This window comes from Eulemur rufifrons, chromosome 30 (assembly GCF_041146395.1).
Source record: "Eulemur rufifrons isolate Redbay chromosome 30, OSU_ERuf_1, whole genome shotgun sequence".
Taxonomy (NCBI): Eukaryota; Metazoa; Chordata; class Mammalia; order Primates; family Lemuridae; genus Eulemur; species Eulemur rufifrons.
The window spans coordinates 107149079-107172376 of record NC_091012.1 but is presented as its reverse complement, the minus strand read 5'-3'; the positions used below and the strand labels follow the sequence as shown (position 1 = coordinate 107172376).

At 41.9% G+C, this 23298-nt stretch overlaps 1 protein-coding gene and 1 long non-coding RNA gene across 2 annotated transcripts in view; both read right to left on the bottom strand.

Annotated features, from left to right (window-relative positions):
• LOC138378137 (uncharacterized) overlaps positions 1-23298 on the bottom strand; it is a 95974-nt gene that overhangs the window by 34026 nt on the left and 38650 nt on the right. The gene's annotated exons all lie outside the window — the stretch shown is intronic.
• On the bottom strand, positions 2295-4356 carry LOC138378136 (testis-specific Y-encoded-like protein 1). Its single transcript, XM_069463438.1, has one exon. It carries the CDS (start codon positions 4278-4280, stop codon positions 3225-3227), a length of 1056 nt encoding a protein of 351 aa, XP_069319539.1. The 5' UTR covers positions 4281-4356; the 3' UTR covers positions 2295-3224.

Sequence of the window (23298 nt, the reverse complement as noted above, 5' to 3'; positions counted from 1 at the left end):
AGAAATGGTTTTGCAAATCTTTTTGACATTTTTACAAATGCCTTGAAAACCATTTTCTTCTTTCTATTATCTCATTAAGATAATGAAATATCTTAATGAGCACCAGATTATTTGTTTTCCTCATCTGACTTGTTCATTCTGTCATTCAATAAATATTTATCTGCTAACTATGAGCAAAACTGTGCTACGCAACACTATGTGATGCAGTGAGGGATGTAAAGTACACTCCATCTCCACTTTCACTAAGTTTCCAAACTGGTTCAGAGAGGGAGTGAAAATGTGAAGAATATGTGAAAATATGCCTCTGTATTTTATTTTACTGTATCACTCTGTGTCAATTATTTGTTTGCATACCAGTCCTTCCCCAATTCTTTAACAATGAAGAGAGTGGACTTTATCATCTTCCCAAGGCCTAACAGAACACCTTAATAAACATTTATGGCGTTCACTATAATGAAAAATTATGTATCATTTTCTAGAACAGAGGACCCTACAAAGTACACAAAGAAACATCTTATCTTCCCTACGCTAGACTATAAAGCAGAGGAATTACCGAGGGCAAGCCTTGCAAGATTTGTCAGAGAGTGATGAGAAGTTTGCAGAAAAGAATGACAAATTTTTACAGATGAAAAAGTATGGGAACAGAAGAGTACATCACATATGATAGGTATTCCCTGCATGTTTGCTTATTAAATGCACAAGTGACTAAAGGGAAGAGACTAAATGACTAAGAATATCACTTATAGAGATAGAAAAGGAGGATTTGAGGACGTGAAGGGGCGGTGATGCTACATAAGCTACGTGGGAAAAAGTGACATCTGAAGTAGGCAGCTGCAATTCTTAACATTGTAAAGCAAAATAACAGCAGTAACCACCTTCCCTACCTTGGAAGGTACAGTTCTGTATCCTATTTTCTTACCTTTGGGATAATGCCTATTGTGTCCATTTAACAACATTAATGATTCCATAACCTGTCATTAACTTGAACAATTTCATTCAAGCACATTTATGGGCAGGATGAGACATAAGAAATCTAGCAAAATTGCCATCATGCATATAAATGAAGACAAATATGCCAATGGTACACTTCCAGTATGTCAGAGGAAATTCTTGCTATTTATGCAATTTAGGAACAAAGACACATCAGTTAGTAAGTTGTTATATTACCAGGGCAAATTACCAAGTAAGACAATCCAACCACACACTTTTTTGTTGCTTATTTTTCCACAATGACAAAATTTAACAAGCCTAACCAAGACGGAGTTATTCAAAATGTTTCTAAGAATATAGTTTAACAGAAAGAACAAGTTGAAAACTGGTATGAATATATATCTACATTCACGTCTCTATATTGTAAAGACTATTATTCTTCTAAATGTTACCAACTGAAAGCAAGCTTGTACTGCTCAGGTTTTCCAATAAGCAGAAACAGAAAACAACAAGAGTTTACTACATACTAGTGAAATAAGAGCACAGTATCAATCTTCCACATAAATTCGTTTACAGGTGTTCTCGAAGTCTGTCGCGATGGTCAGAGAAGGCAAGGGGTGAGTCTGGGCACCCTGAGCCATGAGCCCTGAGCAGAGGCGGGAAGAATGTCCCGTGATGTCCGAGCCTGTGAAGCCTGAGACAGCACCCTGCTGCCTGCCCTCCCCAGCCTGTGTGCACAGGATTCCTGCACAGCCTCAGTAGAGCTCCCATCCCTTCCCCTGCAGGCACAGGAGGCTGGAGGATTCAGAGGCCAGGAGTACAACCGCCCAGGCTCCAACTGATACCTGCCATGTCACCACGGTCAGGCCAGCTCAGGAGGCTGAGCTGGGTCATCCCCACAGTTACTTCCTTTACTGAACCACGAGCTTGCGATTCCAGGCAACACGCACTAGACAATGCACCAAGGCTGGCTCAGTCGCTCTGTGGTTGTGATGACAACAATCGTAGTGACCATTTACTCAGCACCTACTAAACTCCCGGTGCTCTGCACATGTTATCTGCAGTCTGCATAACAAGAATTCTTACTTAGCCACATTTTATAGATGACAATACTGAAGCTCAGAGAAGGTAAATGACAGCCCCCTTCCAAAAAAAAAAAAAAAAAAAAGAGAGAGAGAGAGAAAACACTCAAAGTTGCATTCTTTGCATTTCTTTTAAAGAACCCTTGTCTAGGTAATGGTTTTAATATTCAAACCCCCTTCAATTCTACAGCAATCCTGAGAAGTATTTCTTCTCCCATCACCATTGATAAGTACCCCTTTCTTGAAGGTTCTCAGCTCAGTCTTCACTCTGGACCCAATGTTTACCTGGCTTATTTCTGCCTCTAGTCTTTACTTTTCCGCCTCCTTAGGGTACCCATCATAATCTCTTTAGTTCTTCCATCCATTATAAACTAGATCTCACCTTTTATTCCATCTAGATCTCTATCCCTTTAAACCCTCTAGGAGTTGCTAAAGAGGGTGGGGAGTTGGAAAGAGAGCAGAGGGGGACAAAAAGAGCTTTGAACAGTGTACTTTACAGGATAACCTCTCTGTCTCTGAAAATGATAGAGTCGAAATAAACCAAAAAGCTTGCTTTTGCAGAGGTTCTAAGCTGTCATTTTTTTATAATGAGATAGGAGTAAAAGAGGACAGACAAGAGAGAGAAAGGGACCTTGGCAGTAGCCAAGGAGGGTGGGCATAGCCAGCGGCAGATAGGAAAAGGTGACCAGAGGTACAGGAACAGCAATGGAGTAACATACATCACGTAGAACAAGTGGCCCACTGCTGCTCTCCCTTGATGTCATTAATGCCTAGTAATGTCCACAGGCCATGTGCCTGTACTGCCAGAAGCCAGCAGAATGGATAGAATGGGCTCCTAGAAAAAAGCCAGGCATCCAGGTGCTAATAACCAGACCAGAGGCACTGGGAACAAACAGAGTCCAAGCAGTGCAGATAAAGGCAGTACAATATACAGCATTATTTGCTTGGCTTAGAAGGGTTGTGGACCCTGGCCACACAGAATGTGACAGTAATGCAGAACAGCACGAAGACCTTGTGAAGCGTAGAAGAATGTCCATGACTGTAAATCTTGAGGTTGAGAGAACTGAAGATCCAGGAGAGAGGTTGCAGAAAGGTCAGCCAAAAAAAAAAAAAAATCAAAAAGTAGAAGGCATACCCATTGCTGTTGCCCAAGCACAAGTCCAGCAGGTGGTGACAGGGGACCTTGTGCAGGAGTATTCTCAAGGGCAGATGTTAACCAGACTGGAACCCAAAGGGCCGGGGGATCGCCACTGGCTCCCTTATTGGGCCACGTCTGGGTCTAGGGATTCCTTCACCCAACAGGTAGTATTGCAGTGGCATTTGCCAGAGGTCCTCTTTGATAATCTCAGCAACTCTATCAAACTCGGGAAGGCTGTGGTCTGAAAACCAGGTGAAGAAGCTGTGGACGAGGCCTTGGTTTCTGCCAATGAAGAACTCGGGTTCATGTCCCCTGCGCCATATGATTGGGGTGGAAACACACACCACTCGGCGGGGGAATGTGACCTCGTATTTCTTGACAATCAGGTAGTTTCTGATGTAGGGGTTTCTTTGAAAGAAAAACTTGAACTTGCAGCCAGTCCTAGGGCATCTGAGTTCCTTCACCTCCAAAATGATTAGGTACCTTAACATCTCTGCATCTTCACCCGTAATCATGGGGGACAACTCGGGGTGGTTCCGAAAGGCAGTCATCCAGAAGCCAGGGATATTCTGAATGATGAGGTTCCTCTGCTGCAGGTAGTGTCGACACCTCCGCGCAAATCTGTCCTGCAGCTGTTGGAGGGCCCTTTCCCCTTCAGCATTCACAATGTCCATTTCCCGTTGGAGGGCCTGCAGAGACTGGATGCAGCGAGCCACATCCAGGTGCCCGGGCGCTGCCTCATCCTGCACCTCTTCCACCACTCTATTCTCCTCCGCCACCTCTATTTCTTCACCGACTGGATTCTCCTCCGCCACCTCTATTTCTTCACCGACTGCTTTCTCCTCCGCCACCTCTATTTCTTCACCGACTGCTTTCTCCTCCGCCACCTCTATTTCTTCACCGACTGCTTTCTCCTCCACCTCCACTGGATCCTCCACCACCTCATTCTCCTTCACTCCTTCTATCTCCACCACCTCGGCCCTCTCCTCGTCATCCATTGCTACTGAGAGGGTGGCGCACTTTTCAGACCTCACATCCTCCTCCTTCACGCCCACCATCACCTCAGACCACAGCCTCTCTGCGCCACAGGTTTTTGGGGCCTTTCCTCCATCTTGAAAGCCATTTTTCATGCCGCTTTCAGCAGCCACCAACACAGAGGCTGCTTTCGGGCCCTTTGTGGGAGGCGGAGCCTGTTCCCGCCCAGCTCCTAGGGCTATACGACCGCGAATGCCACCGACTGGGATCTGAGGAGTATGGCCACTGTCTGCGGGATCCCGGGGTACGCCCTCCTCCCCTAAAAGCTGGGGTGGTGGGAGCGCGACGGTCTCCAAGTTTCCCTCACCCGCCTCCGCCATCACCTGTGTTGCCTCGGTTTCGTCGCGGAGGCTCAGGCACTGGTGTGGGTCCGGGTCTCCCGGGGCATGGTCGGAAACGGTGAGGCTGCGGGTTTGGGGGAGAGGGGGCTTCTCCTCCCCACCGAGGCCGCTCATGCTGGTACCAGGCCAAAGGTAATACCCGCCCTGAGGTAACCGCCACGCCCTGAGGTAACCACCGTCCTGCCGCTGGCGCCACCCACTTCCGCCCCTCGGGCTGCCTGCCCTCGTGCCTCTCGCTTTGCCCACTTCCGCCACTGGCTCCGCCCACTCCCTGCTTCATTCTTAGTGCCTAGTAGCTATTCAACGAATGGTGTATATTATAGTATCATCATAAGAAAACTATTTTAGTAGACTTTAATTTAGTACACACAGGACGCATCTTGGACTTTGTAGAAGCAATCTTACTTCCTGAAGTACCTAATCATACAGCAGTCACTGGGCATGGACCAGAAGGACAGAATTAGAGAAAACCTTGGGTGTATATAATTGAATGTATGCATTTATGTGTATACTTATAATGTTTTATATAGATATATATACCTGTGTTTATATTTTTTTATTTTTAAAATTCCTTCTTGTAAATCTCTGTTCCTGTTTGTCCTATTCTTTTTTTCATGGTTATACTATATTTTCAGCTCTGTGAGGTCTTGATAGATTATGTGGGAAGAAGAAAGGTTAAACAAAGTACTTGTTTCCTCTAATTGCTTTTTTTTTTCTGCTTACCTGGTGATCCTTGGCTATCTGTTTACAAGAGGGACACTAGAAAGCTGATTGAAAGCTTTTAGCATGAGTGGGATTTGTCAACTGTGAATGTCACCATAGGGTTAGCTACCTGGCCATTGAGGGGGGGGGTTGATTAGGACTTTCCTCTTGAGTTGGTCATATTCCTTAGAGAAGACTCTTCTAGTACCTTGCCTTGAGGGTGAAGGCATGGTGACTGGAATTCTGAGAGCAGTGTGAGAAGGAGGTGTGGAGACAACTCTGTCCAGTATCTTAACTGACCTGGAGCTCAGCAAGCATAAAGAACCTACTTTTGAACTTTCCAGAAAATAAATCTTCAATAATGTTCTGGGGTGAATGGAAAAAGTCTTAAGGAATGAAGGAGTGTATCTGGGGACCTAATTGCTTCCTACATAGATTTTAAACTCATCTTCCTTATTTTGGATCTTTCCTTTCCCCTATTCTCCCTCACTTCTAGAGGTACATAATGCTGCCATTGAGGATTTTGTTATGTGAGTTGAGGCACATTGTGTTCTTTCCTTATTGCTCTCTTCAGATTCAGTGTTCTCCTATCTCCTAACATCTTTTACGCCTGCTTGTCCATCAGCTTTCCAGTTCCCCAAATTTTGTTACTGTTGTGTCCTCTCTTATAATTTTATGCTTTGTATGGAACCAGAGAAGACCCTGTTTAGCAAAAGCAATTTTAGGCAATAAGAACAAAATGGGAGGTATTAATTTACCAGACTTCAAACTATACTACAAGGCTGTGGTTATTAAAACAGCTTGGTATTGGCACAAGTACAGGGACACAGACCAGTGGAAAGAATCGAGAATCCAGATATAAAACCATCCTCATATAGCCATCTAATCTTTGACAAAGCAGACAAAGACATACTCTGGGGAAAGAATCCTTATTCAATAAATGGTGCTGGGAAAACTGGATAGCCACATGTAGAAGACAGAAACAGGACCCACACCTTTCACCTCTCACAAAACTCCACTCAAATCACAGTGGATAATAGACTTAAACCTTAGGTGTGAAACTATAAGAATTCTAGAAGACAATGTGGGAAAGACTCTTCTAGACCTTGGCCTAGGCAAAGAATTTATGAAGAAGACCCCAAAGGCAATCACAGCAACAACAAAAATAAATAAATGGGACCTGATTAAATTAAAAAGATTCTACACAGCCAAAGAAACTGTCAAGAGAGTAAACAGACAATCAAATATATTTTTAATATAATAGATTTGCATATCAGAGATCAGTTTCTCCTAATTTAATTCTCTCACTCTTATTTCCAAGTTCTTTCGGGGTATAGAACCCCAAATTAAGGTTCTAGTCATTGAAATGCATCTAAATAAGATAATTAAACAATCATACTATTTTCAGTATATACAAAACCAAGCAATGCTAAGGGGAAGTATTTCTCAGGTTTCCCTATCCTCCACCTCCAACATCATGTACTCATTCCAAACACAGGAAAAAAAAATGTTATAGGTGGCTTCATACAAAGAACAAGCTGGGTAATTTTTGCATCTTTTCCAGGTTTATAAATCTGTGGTCTTGTTCAGAATAGTATGTTATGGACTGATTTATCATGCAGGACAAGGAAATGTTTGCAGAAAGATAAGTCACTGGTTTGCCTTTGCTGTAGCCATCATCTACATCAGCAAGCTTAACCCTCCCTCTCATATGAATATTTGCCTCCTTCACCCCTTACATCATCTCAGATAAAAATCCATTTTGAATAAGCTGTAATTTTTAGAAACCAAGATGCACATTAGAGGGATTATTCTGGAAAAGAAAGCTAATTTGAATTCTTCCTGCATTAGTCAGGGCCCCAACAGAAAACAAATGATGCTCTTGAATTAGGATAATTCAAGGGGGCATTCATAAAGGCACTATTTTATAAAGATGTGAGTGGGATACAGGGGAACCCTAAAAGATATTGCAGGAACCTCAAAGCTTAGTGCTGGTAACTGCAAAGATGTTACTACTGCTCAGCCTGAAGGGAGATGAGAAAGCACTTGCTGAAATGCAAAAGGCAAGAGTCTCATAGAGAAGGTTGTCTTTGGTTGAGGAACCCATCCAGCTCAAGACAAACTGGCAGGGAGGGAGATATGGCAATAAATACCCTGACCTCACTTTATTTTCTTCCTGGTCTCCTACCCAGAGCCTTCATAAGCCAGACCTAACTGAAAACTAAAGGTCAAGGAAGACATTGATATGGTTTACACAGATTAGGCTTTTATGGCAGAGAGTAGGATGGAGAAAGATGAAGCACAGGTCTAGAGGGGCAAATGGATGATATCCTGGTACACCTTCCCTATTAGTTAGAAACCCCTTAGCCTTAAGCTGGAGGGCAAGCAGATTACAAAATCATCCTTTTGCTTGGGTCGTGTCTCCAACTTTGTGCTTTTATGTATGCCTCTATTTAGCCCCTATTTTGCATGAGGCTCTGTTTTGTATAAATAAAACAGACTAAAATCCCTGCCCTCTCTGAGCCTACATTCTGTTGGTGGCCATTTAGCTTAGTCAGGAGTCATTTAGTTGCAAGAGAAAATCACTCAAGTTAGGAATTAAAAACCTATTTGTTCTTTTTTTTTTTTTTTTTGAGACAGAGTCTTGCTCTGTTGCCCAAGCTAGAGTGCTGTGGTATCAGCCTAGCTCACAGCAGCCTCAAACTCCTGGGCTCAAGCAATCCTTCTGCCTCAGCCTGCCGAGTAGCTGGGACTACAGGCATGCGCCACCATGCCAGGCTAATTTTATATATGTTTTTTTTTTAGTTGCCCAGTTAATTTCTTTCTGTATTTTTTTTAGTAGAGATGGGGTCTCGTTCTTGCTCAGACTGGTCTTGAACTCCTGAGCTCAAACGATCCGCCTGCCTCGGCCTCCCAGAGTGCTAGGATTACAGGCGTGAGCCACCGCGCCCGGCCAAACACCTATTGCTTGTAAGAAATCCTTCTCAATTGTTGTAAATCTGTCAAGCAACTACTCTGTGGGCTCTCTCTTACACCTCTCTCTTCTTTGTCTCCTCTTTCTCTCTCTCAATGTCTCTCCCCACAACTCCTGCCCACCAAAAAAAAAAAAAAAAAAGTAGTTTTGCTTGTCTACATATCCCTCCAAATCTGTTCCCCTCTCCTCTTGTAGGCAGGCTCTTGTTTTCTGCTTCCCCATATTTTCAGTTTGTATATGCTTTGGTATTTACTCTGTTTCCAGTACTGTATATGAAATTGCTTTGAAAACTCTCAAGCTGTGGTCATGTTCTTCTAGTCTACATTACCCCCACTCTAAAAATGATAGTTCACATGACAGGTGCTCTCCTATGCCATATCCATTCACCCATTTGTTCATTCTTTGAAAGTTCATTTGAATATTTACTGAGTGCCTTCTCACACCAGAGATCAAGGGAAAATTGCCAAGGAATGGTAGATACTTCATTCACTGCAGTTGGCATTGGTGCTGGGCTAGGCTGGCATATCAGGAACTACAGACTGTTGGAAGTAGTCACTAGCAGGTGACTGCTTCCAAAGTCAAAGCTGAAAGTCACATCCTTTCAAGTTGTATCTCAGCTCTAAGCATAGCGCCCGAGAGATGGGAGCATACACCAATCAATGTGCAGAGTGATTGAAAAATAATAGAGGAATCACTAGCCTGGTGCAAGAATCTGGGTCCACTAAGAGCAGGAACTCTGTGTCTCAGAAATTGTTCAGTGTTTCTGTACTCAGCAAACACTTACCATGTGTCTACTCTTAGAGAGGGGTAGAGACCCGCTGCCTGCTCTTAAGTGGTTTCACTCTTTGCAAAGGTGGCATAGGCAGGTGTTGATGGTTTCAATGGCTTCGTTTTCAGTGTTCCCGACTGTATCTTCTTTCCTCTGTATTTTCTTTAACATTGACGTGTACTGAACACTTCTGTTCCATTTTGAAATAACAGGTTAATAATGTGCTACCTTTTCCTAGCCTGGTTTTCATTTTGTTCCTATTTGTTTCACAATAAGGCATCACATGTGCATGTACATATCCATATTTTGATAGGGGTTGAGAAAGTACAGGGGCATTGTCTCTCTACATTTATCCACTGTGTTCTGTACAGATGTTTTGGGGTGGGGGTGAAGTTGTAGCCTGTTCCTCTACCACTTTTCCAGCTTCTGATTTTACGTAACAACCATAACCTGAAGTGTGCTACGTGAGTTGACTTTCGGAAAGAGAATTCCTTCCCTACATGTAAGGTGTTGTTCTGCATCCAATGTGTTGCTTTGGATTTTCAGAAGAGTATTTGGACAAAAGCATGCCTTTCTGGAGTCACTCTCCCTGGGGCTCAGATACGACAATATTTATTTCACTCTAGACCAGGTTTCTGAAACTTGGAGGGCACATAGAACTGCCTGCAAACTTTGTTAGGAGTGTGGAAGTATAGACCATACCCCCAGGGACTGGGATCCAATAGATCACCGGTGTATTACTTTTCCACGGTTGCTCTAACAAATCACCATAAACTAGGCAGCTTAAACAACAGAAATTATTGTTTCACAGTTGTGGAGGCTGGAAGCCTAAGATCAAGGTGTTGGCAGGGTCACTCTCCCTCTGAAAGTGCTAGAGAAAGATTTGTTCCAGATCTCCTTCCTAATGTGCAGTAGTTCCTTGGCTTCTGGCAGTGTAACTCCAGCATTCATGTGGTATTCTCCCTGTGTGCGTGCGTGTCCAAATTTCCCCTTTTTATAAGGATACTAGTCATATTGGATGAGGAGCCCACCCTACTCCAATTTAAGTAAGTTAAGAATTACTTAACTAATTCTATCTGCAACGACCTTATTTCTAAATAGCATCACATTCTGAGGTACTGGGTGTTTAGGACTTCAACATATGAACTTTAAGGGGGCACAATTCCACCCATAACAATGGATAATAACCAGGAACTGGCATTTTCAAATGCTGTATCAAAATCCCTGAAGCTTCTGCCTATAATTTTGGACCCATCTTGGGCTCCAGTAGCCTTGATGTGAAACAGTTCTAAGTAGATTTTGGTCTGTTTCACATAGGTGCACCTGGATAGCACCTCACCCCAAGTCAGCACCTCATATTTCTTGCTTCTTACCCCAGGTTTCTCTGACACAATAGCCTGGAATGGCTGCTGGAGCCCACTCAGCAGTGACAAATGAGTAATTCAGAAGATGGAAAAGTTAACGCTCCCTACGTGACCCTGGACCAATAAAAGATGAGATCCAATGGATTAAAGCTTCTTTCTCTCATCTTCAGGTGAACAGGTCTGAGACCCCATTCCATTAAGGTCTTTAGAGATCTCTTCAAATTTAAACACCAGTCATCAGTAGAAGGGGCCAACTTGAGAATGCATCTTTGTGTTTTTTTATCTGCCTTCTATATTTTTAAGTGCTCACTCCTGCTCCCTGAGTTCACGTCCCTAAGAAACTATCTGTATCAAAACCTTTGTCTCGGCTGAGCACAGTGGCTCATGCCTGTAATCCTAGCACTCTGGGAGGCTGAGGCAGGAGGATCGCTTGACATCAGGAATTTGAGGACAGCCTGAGCAAGAGTGAGACCCCATCTCTATTAAAAATAGAAAAGTTAGCCAGCTGTGGTGACACATACCTGTAGTCCCAGCTACTTGGGCAGCTGAGGCAGGAAGATCACTTCAGCCCAGGAATTTGAGGCTATGATGATACCACTGCACTCTAGCCAGGGTGACAGAGCAAGACTGCCTCAAAAACAAACAAACAAACAAGAACATCTTTTATGTTAGGCTGTGCTTACGTGGAACCCTGACTTAAGATCCAAGGTTCCCACATTATCTTGGTATGAGTGTCTCATGGACCAATCTTTGAGAAATTCTCCAAATTTTTGTGCTAAACAGAGTAGGTTAAAATCATACTTTAGGCTGGGCGTGGTTGCTCCCGCCTGTAATCCTAGGACTCTGGGAGGCCAAGAAGGGTAGATTGTTTGAGCTCAGGAGTTCGAGACCAGCCTGAGCAAGAGCGAGACCCCCATCTCTAGTAAAAATAGAAAGAAATTATGTGTACAACTAAAAATATATATAGAAAAATTAGCTGGGCATGGTGGCACATGCCTGTAGTCCCAGCTTCTCGGGAGGCTGAGGCAGGAGGATCACTTGAGGTTGCTGTGAGCTAGGCTGACACCACGGCACTCTAGCCCAGGCAACAGAGTTGAGACTCTGTCTCAAAAAAAAAAAAAAAAAGAAAAGAAAACCAACTTTACCTATAGCTGACCCTGACCGTTAACTTGACTAGCTCATTAGCTGATTATGGGTAGAAGTCTTTAGAACATAGGAATATTATGATTAAATGCTTGCATTGGGGGAAAAATGAGTGGCTACTAGAGATTACTTAGTGAATTATCATTCCTCATGTGTCCAGCCTAACCCCTTCTGATCACCAGCCAAGCCCTCTCACCACCAACCCACTCTAAGCCATATGGTAAATGAAAGGCCTTTAGTAAGGCCAGACCTTGCTCCTTATGACTGTTTATTTGATTGCCCACCTTGGCTTCTGTGGGGAACTGGTTGGAGAAGGTACTTCACTTCCCTAGTGGCCCGCAAAGAGCCTGTACATAATTCTCCTGCTACATGGTTTAGAGCCTGTTCCCCTATCACAGTGAAAGGGAAAAAGAACATTTATAAAATGTTTACTATAGTTAATCCTCATAACAACCCTATTAATTTCTTATTCTTTACAATTTACACAGAAGAGGATCAGAATATGCTACCCCCAAATATGCTACTTTGGCATAAGAATTATTTTGAACTAAAGGCAATTAAGAAACAGCAAGAGGGCAAAAGGAACTGTCTGCCCTCCTCCTTTCTGCCTAAAGCAGGGCATAAATTTTCCTCTGTGAAGGTATCCCCCCCCCCACACTTTCTGGTACCAGAAAGAAGAGAACTACTAATCACCAGAGACGACACTGGAGATGGCACTGGCTTGAGTCTGCATAACAAACCTTACTAAATAACTCTTATCTTCCATTAGTTTCCCCCATATATTTACCTTTCTACAATTTATTACCTCTAAAAATCTAAGCCACTCTTCCTTTGTCTAGTCACTCCTCCATAATTTGTTGTCCTTTGTTAAAATGGTATATAAACTATTCAAGTCTAACCATTTCTTTGAGTTTTTAACTTCTTTTCTGTGAAACTCTTGTGTGCATGCATAATAAACCTTTTCTTCTGTTAACCTGTCTTTTGTCAGTTTAATTTGCAGGCCCAGCCACTGAACCTAGGAGGGTAGAGAAAAAGTTTTTTGTCCCCTACAACACTAACACCACTTTACAGAAGGGAAACTGAGCCAGAGAGATTGAGGCTAAAACAGCTGGTAGTCTGTGCCAGAATTTGGAACCAGTCAGTCTAATTCCAGTCTCTATGCTCTTTCTTAACTACTCCACTACAACTTCACTTTGGAGGAACAGAATTCTTTCATATAGCCCAGTAATGCACAGGGGCTACACTATATTCAAAATACATACTGAATCATTAAATACTAGAATCATACTCAGTGAAGCAAAAAAAAAAATTTCAGGGAGCATGAGATGAAAGCCTGGCATTTGCCATCCCCTCAGAATGTGTCAACCTGTGGCACATGCCCATTGAGCAAAGGATGGGTAGAATCTATTGAAGTGTTTAAATCCCTTGTGTTGTGTATGATTACAACAAGATGATGATCAAAGTAGAATTTTACAAATCCACACAGTTTATTGCCATACAAAGAGATTTTTTTCCCTTAGGTTCACAATGCTTAAAAAGGGGGAGAATAACATGAACAAATCTTACAGGGAATACACTCAATAGATGAGGTAAATTAACCACATAGTAAACGAGTTCCAAAATTATTAATGTCTAGTTGCTCAATTAGGAAGGAGGCAGGCCTCTGTGGAAAGTAAAGTCAAAGTTTAAGGTATACTTTTTATTTTCTTTTTTACAAGTGTATCTTGGGAGAGATGGTATCCAGCGCAGTAGAGATCCATGACAATGGAGATCCACGATGCTAGAGAGTGGTGCTGGTGTTGGGGGCAAGGTTTCAAAGCTCAAAGGCTAATAGGGTGAACTCAAGCTGTTGGAGAAGTGGCCAACAGAATGCAGCCCAGTCACAGCATACACTCTCTCACATATGGGGTCAGATAAGATGTCATGTCTCTCACATAGCAAACTATGTACATGTTTAAAATAATTTCCAAGCTACATAACACTTTTCCATCCCAGTTTGCTGCATATATACAGGAAAATTCATGTATGTTAAACGTGCACATGAGGCCAGGCCACTGTTTGTAAAAGAAGGCAAAGTCTATGGATTTCCAACGTACTCAGAAATATGATGACAAAGGAAATGGATAAGAATGACCTAAAGCCTGTACACTGGTCAACTTCCCTGCCTGTGTGTTGCTTCTAATCAGCTGTGACTATGCAGTAGGTAATTACAAAACACAATTTCTGCTGGTCAACAGCAGGCAGCTCTGAAGCCTCCTGCAATTGGAAAGGTGCGGGGCAGTGCTTCTACTGAGCTCAGTAGGAAAAAGTACAGCCAGGAGGATAGAGGGAAGAGAGAGAACCTCAGGGAGGGTTCCTCCCAGCAAGGCTGCTGTGGGAAGGCAAGGCACTGAGTGTTTCTGACAACTCTATTTCCTGCTACCCCACTGTATTGATAAAATATCACCCAAAGGCTCCTGACCTGGTGGAAGTATTTAGTTGGGCTGTGACTGATGTCATGCACATATCCATGCAGCAACCAGAGGCTCAGGATTTGCTCATCAAGGAAGCTACAGTCCACACTTCCATCATATCAAGAAGACATTCCAGGTGGTGAGCATGAGGCTAATGTCTGCACCCCTCACTTGGACAGAACCACTTGGTCTCACATCATGGGACACAAGCTGTAAACAGAAATGGCAGACGCTGTATGTCCCACCTCATTACCTAATTCCTTCAGATGAAAAGCAATAAACATTCTGCTACCTTAAACATATCGTTTTTGTTCCACATTAATAGAAACTCTATGTTCTAGCTACAAGTATTGATTTCAGGTCATTGGTTAATAACAATTCATTAATTTAAAACAAACAATTGGAGCATTCATTTGAAAGGTGATGACTAGATGGGGAGCCTGAAATAACCCCTTTCAGACTTCATTGTATTTAGTATCAGGTGACTCCACAATGACAGACTTTGGATACGTGCATTGACCTCATTGTCAGAGAGCTTTTTACAATACGTACACATTCCAGGAACAATTATGAGGAAAGATAAGAGAGCAGAGGGCAAAGAGAGAGGGACAAAGAGAGAAAGGGAAAGGGGAGGGGAAAACTAGAGAGGGTAAGAGGAAGGGAAAAAAAGAACAGGAGGCCAAGGCAGAGATCGAGAGGAAAAAAAAGTGAGGGGGAAGGGAAAAAAGAAGAGAAATAGAAATATGTTCTATTATATACCTTATGAGTTGGAATTTTAGGGGAAGAAAAACAATAGCATAAAGGTTTTGTTTGTTGTTTCTTAATGCAAAGAGGATTTTGATTGCCGCTGCCACAGCTGGCTATACTCCATGGTGACAGAACATTTTTTTTTTTTTTTAAGAAAAAGAACTAATAGAATAACTTAAGCAACCCTGGGGGAAAGAAGAGACACACAGAGGAAAAGGAAGGTTGGTGAAGAAAGGATGATGAGGCTTTAAACTTATTATTATTGCTAAGATATAAGGGAATCCCAGGTAGAACAGGTTCCAGAGTGGTGCTGACCCGATTTTAGTGACATTTCTAATCCTGCCTGGAAACACTCAGTAATTGATAACAGGTAGATTTTATTTAAAAGGGAGAAGAGAGAAGAAAAAGTCATTAGTCATCAATTGCTGTTAACCATTTTGGCTCCCACCTTGCATTAAAGCAAAGGTTGAAATCAATGGGTAGAACAAGCAGACATAAAGGTGAGAAGCTTCCAAGGGTTTCTTTCTGGCAGTGCTGCGGTACACGTCACTGAGTGTACCAGGGGCCCAGGGACAGTCACTGAGTGCTGCAGAAAAAGCATACTCACAACTGCAGTTAGTTGCACTTCATAAGGTTTTACCAGGTGGCATTTCTTTCAGTATTTTTTGTGTAAAATGATATTAATATTTGGTTTATTTTTGCTAAAAATATTTTGGCAGGGACTCACAAAAGTAAGGTGGGCAAAGTGTAGAGGCTTGGTACTAAAATCATGGTTTGAGGACCATCACCACCAGCAGCAGCAGCAACAGCAGCAGCAGCTGGGAGCTGGTTAGAAATGCAGAATGTGGGCCCCACCTAGGCAGACTGAATCAGAATCTGCATATTAATAAAATCCCCAGGAGATTCATATGCAGATGAAAGTTTGAGTAGTCCCGGTTAACAGAAAAATGGCATGCTAACATTTCAAGTATCTAGCTATTGGAGGCCTTTGTTCTGTCTGAGATCCTTGTGCTTACCTGGGTGTGCTCTTGTAATTGACTTTTTGTAACTTCCATCCTCTTCCCCACCTCACAGCCAAGGGCAGACAAACCTAACTGAGTAATCAGTAGTGTGCATCAGGAGCACTGTCCTGAATTGTGAAGGTAAAAAGTAATGGGGTGGCTATCTGGCTTAGCTTTTGCGTGCACTCATGCATGCATGTCTCTTTATCAGAGGTCCCCAAGCTTTAGCATGCATCAGACTCACCTGGAGGACTTGCTAAAATGGAGATTGCTGAAACCTAGCAGCTGAGTTTCTGAATCAGTAGGCCTGGGGTGGGGCCTGAGAATTTGCATTTCTAACTCCTTCTAAATGCTGATACTATTGATCGAGGGATCATACTTTGAGAACCACTGGTCTCTATCCTTCCCCTACTCCACTCCCTCATATAAAGACATTGTCCTCTATCTTTGTTTGAACCTTGTTCTCTGCAAAGTGAGGGGTAGTAGCTTAATGTGGTAGCAGATATTAGCTCTTTAACCTGTTATATTCAAAAGAACAGAAGCTTTACAAATATTTTATGAGGAACTCCCAAGAATATATTGTCTTCAATTATCTAAAGATGATATGCACTGTCTGGGGAATGGACACGCTTGAAGCTCTGACTCAGGGGATTGGGGGGCATGGACAATATACATAACCTGAACTTTTGTACCCCCATAATAAGCTGAAATTTAAAAAAAAAAAATAAAAAAAAAATAAAAATAAGAGTTTATGTGTTGAGGATTGGGGGTTGTTTAGGGGTAGGCAGAGCCATGCCATGTGCCCCAAGTACCATCACCTAGATGGTTGCCTCCCTTGCCCCTGTTATTGAGCCAAACTGGGGTCCACTCGCCCAGCACAGCCAAGCCAGACACTGAAACCAAGAGTTAAAGCAGGAGAAAGAGGCATTTTTATTGCATGACGCCATGAAAGGAGAACAGGTAGCTAACGCCTAAGAACTAAACTCCCTGATGGCTTACAAGCCAGGGATTTTAAAGGCAGGGGTGCATTTCAGTCAGGCAAAATTATAAATCAATACCGGGATATTATATGAATATTAATACATTAGCCTAAACCAAGAAGACAGGATATTCTGAAGTGGAGGCCTACATGGTCATAGGTGAATTCATGGATTCTTGGATAGCAAGCAGAAAAGAATGTTAAGATGGGTGTGACTCTTCCCAGTTACTTCAGGGAGAAATTTAGAACAAAGAACAGAGGTCAGAATTCAATTCCTCAGTTCCCCCTTATCTGAATTTTCCATATGGTGGGTGTTTCTAAAAAACAACTCAAGAACATATGTTCAGATGTCATCTTTTAGTTTCCATGGGGAACAAAAACACTTCCTGACACTGGCTTGTTTGGAGGGCCTTTGGTATTCCCATTCCCTTTTCACGACTAGCTAGATACCCAGAACGTCCCCTGAAGGGACTCAAGATTTTCCTTTATATCCAAGATTAGGGGGCCTGGCAGGCCCCTAAAGGGGTACCTGCTCTGTCTTAGCCATACCAACAGGGCCATGAGTGGCTTCTGCAAATAGTGCCAGCAAGGCATGAGTCACTCTGCCAGGGAGGTCCCCTTTATCATAAAATTGAAGGAAAAAAAAAAAAACCTACCTGAAAATTAAGGGGGGAGCTGTCTTTCAACATCTTTAGGAGACAAGTAGGTTATTTGCCTTATTTTAAAATGTGAAGCTTTCTTTATTTCAGGGACTATAATGAGCTCTAGAGACAGAAAGGCAAATAAGGCATGGTTTCTAGATCTAAACATGTAATTGCAGGATATTTTGGATAATATAGTACAGGTATGAACCAGGTGCCATAAAAAGAGAAGGGAGACTAATTCATCCCAGAGGTTAGGAGGGCTTCCCGGAATAAGGGATAGAAAAGGGGACTAAAGTATTTCACCCCAAAATATACTTTTTTGACATATTTTGAGATGGCTGTTCAGAAAGCCTGCAACAGAAGAGGCCTGAAAAGCTGTCTTTTGTGGGGGAGATTTGTATCTGTAGAGAAAATCTGCACTGATACAGCCATGCTTTCTCTGAAGCCCAACCTTGTCTGGATCTAGGAAAGATTAATTGAGAGTCTGACACCTTTAAAGGTCTGAAAGAAACATTTACCATCTATTCTCTCTGAGGGCTGCTACTTGTGAGGTTTTATCTGTACAACAAGGCCATCTTTGCTAGCCAAGCTTTTCCACTTCTCTCCTTCCCACAACCTGTTTTGCCATGCTCTGAAATCCTACTCTTTCTGTAACCTCAGGATGGTATCAAAGCAGCAACCATCTTGCCTTAGAGTTTTTATATTCTGCATGACTCCTGTGCACACACATGCACATAATAAATTTGCATGCCTTTTTTCTCGTTAATCTATTATCAATTTGTTTTATAGACTCAAATTATTGAGCCTTCAGACAAAAACTTTAAACTTCTTCACAATGGCTAATGTGATTACTAAATAATGATCAGGAGTTACCTTAAGCAGGGAGTAACATGATAAATATACTTACTGGGACTATTATACTGGCAGTCTTGTGAAGAAAGGATTGAAAGAGTCAAGACTTGGGACAGAGACTGGTAAAAAGATGGTTGCAGTGGTCTATGGAGAGGAGACCTAAACTAGAAAATGACAGTGGAGGACAGGAGAGATGGACAGTTAGGAGATATTAAAGACATAGACTTATCAGGTCTTAATAATTCTAGCCATACATTATCTTCATGCAGAGTCATGCCTCTCAAGGATGATACCCAGAAGTGTGGCCACAGCCCATTTAGACCTGCCTTCTGAAGAGAGCTTCATCTTATTTCGATGCTCTACTATCACCATGCAGAGATGAAGGCAAAACTTTCCCTTCACCCTCTGATGATTCATGGAAAATCAACTGACAAAGACAAATTAATAAGAGAAAAGGCATCCAAATATATTAATGTGCACTTGAAAGAACCACAGAGTGATTACCTCAATACTCCAACGGGGCTACAGAACTTTATATACTATCTTGAGGTTAACAGAAAGAATGGGGGTTGGGTCTTGGCAAAACAGGTTATGGGAGAGGGAGAAGAGGAATCTGGGCTAGCAAAGGTGGTCTTGTTATGTAGATGAAACCTCAGGAAGCAGCCCTCAGAGAGAATAAAGGGTAAATGTTTCTTTTAGACCTTTAAAGGCATCAGATTCTCAGTTAATCTTTCCTAGATTTGGACAAGGGAAGGCCCTCAGAAAAAGCATGGCTGCAACAATGCAGATTTTCTCTACAAATGCAAACCTTTACCACAAAAGACAGCTTTTCAGAGCTACTTCTGTTTGTAAGCCCTTTGAGATGAGTCATCTCAAAATAGGTCAAAGAAATATATTTTCGTTTCCTTTAACCACAATATTTTTTCCTTCAATTCTACTGATTCCTCTAGAAATGACCACAGTGTCACTTCAATACTCTTGTTTTCAACAATCCCAATTGAACAGGACTCCTCATGGACTATGTCACTTTTATGTAACCCCCAGTATATTCCCTGGCCCTGCTTCCTTCCCCCAGGTACAAACTCTGTCAGCAGCCCCACTGTACATTTGACTGGTACCTGGCCTCCTGGATATGAACTAAAATAAAATCTTAAGGCTCACCCCCACCACCGGCTGACTGAATGGACCCCCTCATGGCCAAAGGAATATCCTAAAACTGAATTGCCTGCTACAAGGAGGGAAGTCAGACATGTCTCAGCATGCCCCCCTCCCTTCTTAGGGACATCCTTTGTAACCCATTAACAGGCCTAAGGGTATGCAAGACAAACCTGCAGGCCCTCAATTTACACAATAAATATATGTCCAGTGGCTTATCTCTGATAAACAGCTCCTTATGTTAAAACATTCCAAGCCTCCTTTAGACAATTACAAGTCAAAGAATCTTTAAACCTACCTATAACCTATAAGCCCCCCACCACCACCACCACCACCGCTTCGAGATGGCCCACCTTTTCGGGCCAAACCAATGTATGCCTCCCACATATTGATTTGTGACTTTACCTGTAACCCCTGTCTCCCTGAAACGTATAAAACCAAACTATAACCCAGCCACAGTGAGTGCACTTGCTCAAGGCTTCTTGGGCGTGGCTCCGGGTCATGATCCTCAAATTTAGCTCAGAGCACATCTTTTTAAAATTATTTTACAGAGTTTGGCTTTTTTTCCATTGACATGGGGAACCATCTGTATACATCAATTCTCCTAGCCAAGAGCTACTTGCATTTATGTACTTACATCTTTGCTTATCTGTATCTTGCTAAGGTATGCCTTCTAGTTACCCCTGCCAGTATACTCATGCTTTTATTTCAATAGAGTCATGATTTTTCTTTCTGAATCAAGACTTCTGGCTATCAGGTAAATTCACAGCCCAATCTGTTTCAGCAACTTCCACCTCTGGAAGTTATCTGCCATTAGTGTATTTCTATTTAGCCCAAGGAGTATCTCAATAGCCACTATTTGGCCATTATAACAGATGTCTCTGGTACCCTAGTCATATATCCTAGGCTCACCTCTGATTTTAGCCAAAGCTATGGTGGATAGTTCTGTGGAAAGACTCACTTCTGTCTTTATCCTACCTCAAGCCACACCTCTTTTAGCTTTTTCCCCAGGACCTTCTCCAATACACAAGAAGACTTCAAAAAGTTTGCGAAAAAAATGGAAGTAAAAGATAAAAATAAAAAATATAAAATTTATTTCTCAGTATAAGCTCCATCAAGTTCAAGACACTTTTATAAGGGATAATACCACCCATTTTATCCATCCCTAAAAAAGTGAGGGTCCTGAGAATTTAACCATGTCAATGTAGTCCTTTTTACATTATTAAATGAAGCAAAATAGGTGCCCTTTAAAGATTTTTTAAGATTAGGAAACAGAAAGAAGTCAGAAGGAGCCAAATCAGGACTGTAAGGTACATGCCTAATGATTCTCATCAAAAAGCTCACAAAATTGCCCTTGTTTGGTGAGAGGAATGTGCAAGGGCATTGTTGTGGTAGAGAAGGACTCTCTGGTGAGGCTTTCCTGGATGTTTTTCTGTTAAAGCTTTGGCTAACTTTCTCAAAACATTGTCATGACAAGCAGATGTTATCATTTGTTAGGCCTCCAGAAAGTCAACAAGCAAAATTTCTTGAGTACCCCAAAAAACTGTTGCCATGACCTTTGCTCTTGACCACTCTGCTTTTGCTTTGACTGGACCAGTTCACCTCTTGGTAGCCATTGTTTTTATTGTGCTTTGTCTTTGGGATCATACTGGTAAATTCATGTTTCATCTCCCATTACACTTCTTCAAAGAAATGCTTTAAGGATCTTGAGCCCACTTGTTTAAAATTTCTGTTGAAAGCTCTGCTCTTATCTGCAGCTTATCTGGGTGCAATGGTTTTGAAAGTCATTGACTGGAAAGTTTGCTCAACTTTTATTTTTCAGTCAGAATTGTGTAAGCTGAACCAATTGTGATATCTATGGTGTTGGCTATTGTTTCTGCTGTTAATTGTCAGTCCTCTTCAATTAGGGCATGAACAAGATTAATTTCTGCATTGCAAATTGATGTGGATGTCTGCTGCTGTGGGCCTTGTCTTCAATATCATCTCATCTCTCATCCCTTCTTACAAGTTATCCATTTATAAACTGCTGATTTCTTTGAAACATTGTCCCCATAAAGTTTTTGTAAAGCACCTATGATTTCATCATTCTTCCACCCAACTTTACCATAAATTTGATGTTCATTCTTGCTTCAATTTTAGCAGAATTCATATTGCTCTGATAGGTACTCTTCAAACTAATGTCTTATCCTTCTTAGTGCCTCAAACTAGATCCTGTTCAGACATGTTATAATAAGTTAGTACTAGTTTATTTTGATGCAAAAAAATTTGAAATTCATGTATAGCTTTTTCATAATAAGCAATTTCCATGAGCTTTTTGAAGTCCTCTTGTATTAGCAGTTTAGTCTGCCTACACAGAAGCACAGCCTGAAATTGTGGCAAAGCAATGTCCCCAGGGTGGTTTTTAAACAATAGCAGTTAGGCAGTAATGAATAAATAGATGAAAGCTCTAGCCTCCCGTCAGTTTCTTCACATTTCTTAGGAGGCCCCAGTGCCATAAAGACCCTGTTTATCACAGCAATGACCTCAACTACATAGCCTTATATTGGGTTTTCCACCTTCCTTGTCTCACTTTCCCTTTTTCTCTCTTGCTTCATGAGATCATTTCCCAAATAAACCATTTGCATTGAAGTCTTTGTCTCAGTTTGGGTTTCCCCAAGGCAGAATCTAAGGTAGTCATGTAGCATGTTTTATTCTATCCCCTAAATTATTTTATTTCCAGAAAATGCCAAGCAATATATAACATTTAAGAGAAAGAAAGAAGGTGTATAGAGATCTATGAGGCAGAGGGAATAAAGGTAGTATTAAAATAGAGAAGTGGTGATGCTAAGGGACAACAAGGAATTATATACGCAGACAAAATATTCTAAGACCCAGGTTGCCAATATTCTTTGAGTTAAATGGCCAATCCTCAGGCAGACCACATATACAACTTAGAGCTCTTAGCCAAAGGTATATGGGGGGTAGTGTGCCACCAAGCTGCTCAGCATCATAGTTGTTAGCTTAAAATATGATTGTGCCTTCAGAGTAGTACAATATAGAAACTCTGACATGGAGAAGTAATTTGTTTAAGATCCATTAGTCTAGTGGTAAAAAAAAAAAAAAAACCAAAAAAAACTTTTTTTTAACTTCTCTAGTAGTAAAAAAATAACTTTTTGGTGGGGATGGGGTAATGAAGAGGAGAGAGTCAAGAGAGAATGTGTATGTATTTGGGAAGGGATAAATCGAGTGTTAAAAAGCAGTTGACAAATTGATCCTTTATTCCTTTTGTCAGGAACTCTAAGAACCCAGAATAGCCACAGGTAGAACAAGGATATATAGATCCACCATTAGCAATGCTGGTGGTACCCAACCTATATCCTTCTCATATTCAATGTGGTAGTTTTAAAATATGTTCACAAATTCTTTGATACACCTCCTTTCACAAGATGGAGACTGATAACTTCCCCCCACTCCCCGAATATGGCTTGGAATTAGTGATCTGCTTCTAACCAAAATAGAATATGGCAGAATTAGATAATGATATGTGACTGCCAAGACCAGGTTGTAAAAGGCATTGTGGTTTCCTTCTTGCTCTCTCTCTTGGATTTCTCACTCTGAAGAAACCAGTTGCTATGCCTTGTATACTCAAGCAGCCCTAAAGAGGGGCCCACGTGGTAAGAACATGAGCCCTCCTGCTAACAGCTGTACAAGTGAGCCATCTTAGAAGTGGGTCCTCCAGCCCAGTCAAGCCTTCAGATGACTGCAGCCTGACTGACATCTTGAATGCAACTTCATCAGAAACCTCAATCCAGAACTACCCAATTAAGCTGATTTCCTGATCCACAGAAACAGTGGCTTAGAAACAACAAACATTATCTCATAAAATATGGGGGTAATTTGTTATCTACTTGTTATCCAATACATAATTATTATATTCACTATTCTAGTGCATGCCAACCCAACAGCTACCCACTGAAGGCACTTGTAACTATGTGCCTGAGGGGCGTTCT